Consider the following 8,354-nt stretch of genomic DNA (forward strand, 5'->3'; position numbering starts at 1 on the left):
TAGGTGAGAAGGACGAGGGAATAATTGAGACTCACTCCGGATGGTACCTGTCTATCACCAAGTAGAAGTCTGTAGCTAATGGACAATTATCAGTACCTGAATCCAGTACCTTGCCTCCCCATTCTCTCTACTCATCTCTGCCAGAACTCAGCTGTACTTTCTCCTTGTGGGTTGCAATATTTTCTCCCCTGGTAAAGCAGGAAATGATTTTATTTTTCTCTATGGACGTTCTCTAAGAAAAAGTTTAACTTATAAAACGGGAGATGTGGGTGCCACTTGGAAACAAGCCCTCTTTCTTAAAACATTACTACAAAAATACTTATTTACCATATGCTAATAAAAAAAATCCAGGCTACCATAGCCACGCAGGTACTTGGGTAACTTTACCCAAAGCATATTCCTTTACATTAATTTACCCAATAATTAATTCTTCATTGCTCTTAGGGCCTAGCTCCTTTGGCTTGATACTAGTAAATAGTCAAATCGTATAACTAGCATTCTTTAGTTCCATCCTTACCAAGCCACCTTCAGAGTATTATTTGGTCTCCCATTTGGAATGGCTTAGAAAAAGAATATGCTGGCTGGAGGAGTATAATGCCTTGTCCCCTGAGTAGTTTCCTTCATAAAAGAATGTACTGAATTTAGTCATCTGTCGTGAGCTGGTTAATGAGAGTCTGTCCCTGAGAGATGGACCTGTTTCTATCTGCTCACAAAACATTTCTGTGTCTAGGAGGCTGATGGCTAAAATGACAATGTCACAATGCTAATGAAGGTCTTTAGAAGACAATCAAATAACATAATCATTTACAATACACAAATATTTCTATTTAGTAATTCTGTTAAGTTGCAAGTAGGGTATATATGTAAAAAAAATATGTATATACACACATACACATACATACAGACATATACACAGTCAATCCTCATTACTCATGTATTTCACATTTGCAAATTCACCTACTCACTAAAATTTATCTGTAGTCCCAAACCAATACTTGGGGCAATTTTTCAGTCATTCACCAAGATGTGCAAAGTGACAAAAAATTTGAATTGCACACATTTCCAATTGGGGTTAAACAAAGCAATGCTTTGCCTTCTTGTTTCAGCTCTCATATTGCAAACAAGTATCCTTCCATGATCTAGTTAGTGCATGATTTGCATTTCTGTGCAAAGAAGAATGTATATATATATATATATATATTTTTTTTTTTAAGGGGTGAGATGTTCCCCATTAGTGGAAGCGAAGCACATATTCCCACAAAATCAAAAGCCACTGGGAGAGCCAAGCCCTGCGGTAGACTTAGCATAAGTCATAGCCAGGATCCTATTTTCAGGTGTACGTGTTATTTTATTTTTTAGATTCTTACATTGTTTGGCTTTCTGCTTTATTCCTCTCATCCTTTGCTTCCCTCACTGATCTAGCCAAATGTGTCTGCATGCTCTACCTCACATACCATACGTTTTTTTTTTTGGCTGCTGTGTTTGGCTCATGTTATGCTCTGTACTTAAAATGCTTTGCTCCCTTAACATGCACAAACCTGAATTATTTTCTCTAATTCCCACTCTCCTGCCTCCAGAGATGTAATCTCTCACTTCCTTAAATACTTAACTACAGTCTGTTCTTCTCTGTGGCACTAATGTGCTGTACATTTGATTTTGATGATTTGGTTACTTGTCCCACTCATTTTTGTATTTTCTACCTTGCCTGACCCAATGCCTCGAGCGTATTCAACTTATGTCTATAGAATAAAAGTGTTTAGTCCAGTGGCTTTCAATTTTAAGTCACAAGCCTCTAAAAATCTGATTAAACTTGTCAGCAAAAAGAGCAACTTAAAAGTTCTCCTGGGCTTTCCTGGTGGCGCAGTGGTTGAGAGTCTGCCTGCCGATGCAGGGGACGCGGGTTCGTGCCCCGGTCCGGGAAGATTCCCCATGCCGCGGAGCGGCTAGGCCCGTGAGCCAGGGCCGCTGAGCCTGCGCGTCCGGAGCCTGTGCCCCACAACGGGAGAAGCCACAACAGTGAGAGGCCCGCGTACCACAAAAAAAAAAAAATTAAAAAAAGTTCTACTACATTTCCAGATGTTTGCAGTTTTCTCTCCTATCACTGCAACCTTCCTAAGTCCATACTCTTTGTTAAAAAAATGATTTACTCCAAAGTCCTCAGAATGACTATGAAATGTTCATGCCCACAGAAGTCAAGTAACTTGTCCTAGGCTAATGGAAAAGACAGGACTGGAGCTGAAGTTTAATGATTTCCAGGCTAGAGGTCTCTTTCAATGCAGATGCCTTGATTTGGACCATACGAATGTACTCCTGTTGTCTCCAAATGGGGAGACAGGCACCTCAAGGAAACGGCATTCATTCTCAGCACAGACTAATGTGTGGATAAATATTTCTGATATCAACAGGGAAGTAAATACTCATAGAGCCAGATGGAAAACAATGGACAGAGAAGCAGAAAATTGGTTAAAAGCCCAAACTCACCATTTACCATTTATGGGTCTCTAGCTCAGCCAAGTGTTCTGGGAAATCAAGAGGCTAATGACCGCAGGGGATCTACATGTGTTTCTGGTTCTACATGTTTTACATTAGGAGGCCCAGAATCAAACACTAGTATAACTGGTTTTATCCTATAGAAGGAACTCGGGTAAAGTCTCAACATCTTGGAGTACAGACTCTTGAATGCTTTTTGTATCTCAATTACTGACTCATTTTTACTTTCTTTGTAGGAGCCTCTCAAACTTTTAAACCTGATTTTTCTGTAGAAGTATGATAAAGATCAGTTCTCTGGAAACATTCATATTGCAAGATGCCCTGAGACTTTATTTCTAATCCTTATTTTAAGGATTATAGAAAGCTAGACTTTGCTTTGCTGTTCTTAAGTCAGTAGCAAGATTGAATTCAGTATTCTGCCTTAACTAGTATATCAGGTGACCCTTGATTCCCATCATCACCAATTCTAAGACAGACCACACTTGCTTCCCTTTCCAGGCTTTTATCTGAAGATGTGGCATCTTTTCTGTATGTACTCTAAGTAGCATTCCAAAAAGGCACTAACCTCAGCTTTTATGGAAATAGGATGTTTTCTGTAATAGCCTTTGTCTTAGCTTTAACTGTGTGTGTATTTTATACATCTTTATTGGAGTAGAATTGCTTCACAATGCTGTATTAGTTTCTGTTGTACAACAAAATGAATCAGCCATATGCATACATATATCCCCATATCCCCTCCCCCTTGAGCCTCCCTCCCACGCTCCCTATCCCAGCCCTGTAGGTCGTCGCAAAGCATGGAGCTGATCTCCCTGTGCTATGCTGCTGTTTCCCACTAGCTAGCTATTTTACATTTAGTAGTGTATCTATATAGATGCTACTCTCACCTTACCCCAGCTTTCCCCTCTGCCTCCATGTCGTCAAGTCCATTCTCTATGTCTGCGTCTTTATTCCTTAGCTTTAACTGTATGTATTTTTATAAAAATATTGACTTAAATTCATATATTCATTTATGTTAGTTGTAGCTGAGGGCTTTGATCAGATTAGGCAGATTTTCTCTAATTGGTTAGAGAGACTGGAATTTAAGGACGTCTTCAACTTCTATATTCCTTTCTTTTTTTATTAGAAGATCTTTTTGGTAAAAAAAAAATTGCATTGACTAGTGCTCTGTGATATAGAAATTCAGATATTTGAGTGTTCTATGTGACCCAATTTTAATTGTAAAAAATAAAACATTGGATATATTTTATTGCCTTTTTTCTTATCCACTGACTTATTTTAACTTCTTCATACAAAAATCTCCCCCTCTGATTGAAAATGTGCAAAATTTTAATTTTCATAAGATTGAGAAAAAGTAGATTTATTTCTTATATTCTTTAGATTTATATGTAGCTATAGGTAAATGAACTAGTTTCACTATATCATGTTAAAGTTGGTCCATCTTAAGGAAAAGATTGATTTGATGCTTAATAATAAAAAAATTTGGGGGGGAAGTAATAGGGGAGGAGAAATAGACATCATATCTAGAAGGGAGAAGTTTCAAAAAATTTGTGGCCATCTTTAATCTGCCACATATGGTAAAATAGATGTTAAAATGTGGTAAGAATGCAGAAGAAAACTAAAAGCAGACACACAAACTATTAAAACCTTCCATCAATGCAGAATACTGAGTAATTAGAAAAATAGGATATCCACATTTTCAATAATGATAAGAAGCTAAAACTGATCAAACAAACAAAATGCTGGCTGAAAGTAGCCAAGTGGTATGAATTCTTAGCAGAGTTCACTGAGGTGAAAGATCTTGGCAAGGCCAACAACCCAGCATCTCTTGTTTAAGTATATGTGTGGGGATATATTATTGTATTAGTCATGTATTGTTGCATAATAAATTGCCCCTGATGAAAATTATCATCTTGCCATTTTTGTGAGTCAGGAATCTGGGAGCTGCTTAGCTGGGTGATACTGGCTTAAGCTCTCTCAAGAAGTTGCAGTTATACTGTCAGCAGGACTGTGGTTTCATATGAAAGAATGCCTGGGGGAGAATCCAACAATATTATTCATGCCGTTGTTGGCAGGAGGCTTCAGTTTCTTGGTACATGAGGCTCACCATAGGACTACTTAAGACATAGCTCTTCCCCCAGAGTAAGCGATTCAAGAGTGGAGAGTGCACACGCAAATGAAAAGCTGAAGTGTTTTATAACCTGACATCAGAGGTGACATGCCATCACTTCTCTCAAATGCTGCTGCTCACAGAGACTGTCCCTGGTACAATAAAGACAGGGACTAAAAACAGTGCAAATACCAGGAGGCAGGAATCACTGGGGCCATCTTGCAGGCTGGCTACAAGCCAGGAGCCAAAGATAATGCCTTTGCTTTTGGTCTTACTGTTGCATCTAAAGGCCTGTGCTCTCTGCAAGAAATAAGCTTTACTGGTTTATCTTAAACTAAAAGAGGTAGTCCTTTTTGAGAAGACACATGGACTCTTAAGATAAACAGTCTGCTCACTGGCTATACAAGTTCTTTGTCACGTGCCCAATTCATGGCCATGGGTTAACTGAAATTCACATATGCCCAGTGCAGTATTTTTTTTTTTTCACTTTTGTAAAAGGTGTGAGGTAGGAGACAAGGCCTAACTTTACTTTACAAATGAGTAAACTAAGGATGGGCTTCAGAAAAAATGTATTGATTTGCTGAAATTACAAGATTTATAGTGGGAGTCCTGGTCTTCTGACCCCCACTGCATCTCACTGTCATTTAAGTAGTTTTTTTTTTTTTTTTTGCGATACGTGGGCCCCTCACTGCTGTAGCCTCTCCTGCTGTGGGGCACAGGCTCCGGACGCGCAGGCTCAGCGGCCATGGCTCACGGGCCCAGCCGCTCCGCGGCATGTGGGATCTTCCCGGACCGGGGCACGAACCCGTGTCCCCTGCATCGGCAGGTGGAGCCTCAACCACTGCGCCACCAGGGAAGCCCTAAGTAGTTTTTAGTTTGACTTTTTCCCCTAATTTTGTTCCTGGTATCTTTCTGGGTTAAAACATCTTGGTTCTGTCCAGGGCTTTGGGAAACTTACGTTCTTAGCAGTTGTTCTAAAGGCAGAGATGAATAATTGCTTGCCAAATATTAGAGGCACATATATTGTGTTCAAACCACACTTTGTTGATCAGGTATTGCCGTAATAATGCTGGATAATAAACCAATTAAAAAAACAGTGCCTGATAGCAATAGTGTTCTTTCTTATGCTCAATAATCTGTGGGTCAGCTGGAGTTCTGCTCATCTAGACTTGATTCAGCTAGGTAGCTCTGCTTTAGGCTGCAGGTTGGATGGATTTACTTCAGGCTGTAGGTTGGGTTCAGTTCTGTTCTTCATGTGTTTTTTTCTAGAGCCCAGATTGGTTGAAAACAGTGGCTGTCTAGGTTATACTCTACGCATGGCTGGTCACTGCCAAGTCGTGCAAATATGGGTGAGGGCTCTGCTGACATCAGAACCAACATTCCACTGACCAGAGCAGGTCCTATGGCTAAGCCTAACACCACTGGGGCAGGGAAGTGTACTCTAACTAGAGTGAAAGGAGAGGCAGAGTGAATTTTTTTGTTGTTGTTGTTGGGAACATTCCCTTTATTGCTTGGTTGTGTATTTTGAGAAAGCAAATCCACTGGCACTTGCGAAGGCTTAGAACATAAACCAACGTTAGAAGTAACAGAAACACATAGCTAAAAGTTTTACTTTAATCACAAATTCACAACTAGAGATTTCATTTGCGTATCTTAGAAAGCTAAAAAGACATGTTAAATTTTTTAACCAATCAGCAAAAACATGTGCCACACAGATTTTTAATGTTCATAATTTAGAATTTATCACATAAATATATTATTTATAAATATATTCTTTATTTGTAAAATTATTATTATTAAAACATTTCTTTCCAACACAGTTGAAATTCTCATGTGTGTTTTAAGGAAAAAAACCCTACCCTATTTTAAAATGTATTACTAAACTTCAATGTGTGAATAAACCAGTGCCACCAAACTGAAAACGAAAAAAAAAAAGAAAAGAAACATACTGCTGTGTTGGATATGCAGTTGTTACTACAAATAACACCACATGTCCTACACGGTGATCATATACATGCTCTTATTTCTTCTCAGTCATTATCAGAACCATTTGGAGGTAGGAAAACCAATGCATCATTGAAAATATGCCCAAATGCCCTAAGACGGTATACCCCGTACATCATTACATGCATCTGATTAGGCGTCAGTCCATTAAAAGTAACAGCCATATCTGAACAACATCCTTCTACTACCTGGTTGGGGTGATTAGTCATTGCCTCTTTAATAAAAAGCCCAACAGACTTGGTGTTAAATACATCTTTTCCTTCAGCATCTTCTGCATTTTCTGCAAATACTCCAGCGTATTTCAGGCAGACTGCTAGCTGCTTATCTTCAGATATCTTCCAAATCATCCCTTCCTGTTCAGGACACTTTTCAGGAATACTGAGAAGGCTGTTAAGTCTTTTCATTGATTCTACACTTAAGACAATTCCTCCTTCCATACTCACATACTCGAGGTCTCCAGATTTTATAGTGTGGCCTAGATAGAAAGGTTGTGATGGATCCTTTTTTAACAAAAAGTACTTTAAGTTTTCAATAATAGCAAACGTAGTGGGGCGTGCAAGGAAGAACCAGTTGTATTGGTCTCTATATTTATCAAAGGCGTATTTGTAAGCTTTTCTCATCATTAACCACATGTCATTTGTTTCCATGTTAATTGACTCAAACACTTTAACATTTTCAGAACTGAAGAACTCTGCTTTGTCACAGTGTTTGGTCCAAGTCTCCTTCACTGCAGCCCAGAGACTCACATCTTTGGGTTTGACAAGGATGATACAGTATACTCGAAAGCTCTTACTGAGCTCCATGCGTTCATCCTCTGAAATTTTCAAGATATCTTCTTTATTAGGAGCTTGTAGGTGATGATGCTCATGGTGGTGCATTCTATTTCCATGACCAATCCTAATGTGTCCTAGCATAGTGATCAAGGCACAGAAAATGCTTCCAAGCATTACACCCTTCAAAAATGAACTGCTTTCAGAAAGCATTTTTCCCGCGTCTAGAGCGGCTCAGGGGCGGTAAAGCGCAGCCGCGCTCGGCTATCCTCTCACGTTCGCGCGCCACTCGGATACGTTCCTGGTCGGGCTGCTCTACATGCAGGCGGTTTCTTCTCGTTGGTTTCGCTAAAGGTGGTGAGGGCCCGGAAGTAGACGCCACAACGGCGCGGGCAGCGGGGCGGGGCAAAGGAGCCCTAGGCCAGGCGGAGCCGCCCGCCCGCGCCGACGTCGGAAGGGCCCGCGCGCACGCAGCCGGCAGAGTGAATTTTTATTGAATGATAATTTAATAATTCAATATTTGCTTAGTAGTTTACCCAACTGAATGGACAGAAGACCAAAATTAGAATTTTATATTCCTCCTTGAGAAAATTGTTCTCTTTCTACATGTAATATTTTTTCTTTGTTTAAAAAAATTGTATTTATTTTTGAAATTAAAAATGAAAAGCTTTCAAATTAATGTATCTTTTATAATTATTAATACAGTTTGTTGTGAAATTTGTTGCCATATAGAAATTGAAGAAAGGTGTGACTGACTGAAGTTATCTGTCAATACATACTTTGACTTTTGAGTCTGTGGACCCTCAAGTCTCCCTCCTCTCCAAATGGGGGCTCTTTGATTTGAGTCAAAGACCAAATAGATGGCAAGGAATGTCAGTGGGCTACTAGACAGGTGGGGTTAAATGAAGAAAATTTATAAACAGAAATGGCTCAAGAAAGAACTCTGGCTTTCCAAAGAAAATATATATCTAATAAAAGGGGTA

At 39.5% G+C, this 8,354-nt stretch overlaps 1 protein-coding gene across 1 annotated transcript; it reads right to left on the minus strand.

Annotated features, from left to right (window-relative positions):
- Positions 1-6,119: 6,119 nt before the first annotated feature.
- LOC309959147 (C1GALT1-specific chaperone 1-like) lies at positions 6,120-7,647 on the minus strand. The gene has a single exon (XM_082835302.1). It carries the CDS (start codon positions 7,582-7,584, stop codon positions 6,628-6,630), a length of 957 nt encoding a protein of 318 aa, XP_082691428.1. The 5' UTR covers positions 7,585-7,647; the 3' UTR covers positions 6,120-6,627.
- Positions 7,648-8,354: the final 707 nt, after the last annotated feature.

This window comes from Leucopleurus acutus, assembly GCF_964270905.1.
Source record: "Leucopleurus acutus genome assembly, chromosome: 3".
NCBI classification, from domain to species: Eukaryota; Metazoa; Chordata; class Mammalia; order Artiodactyla; family Delphinidae; genus Leucopleurus; species Leucopleurus acutus.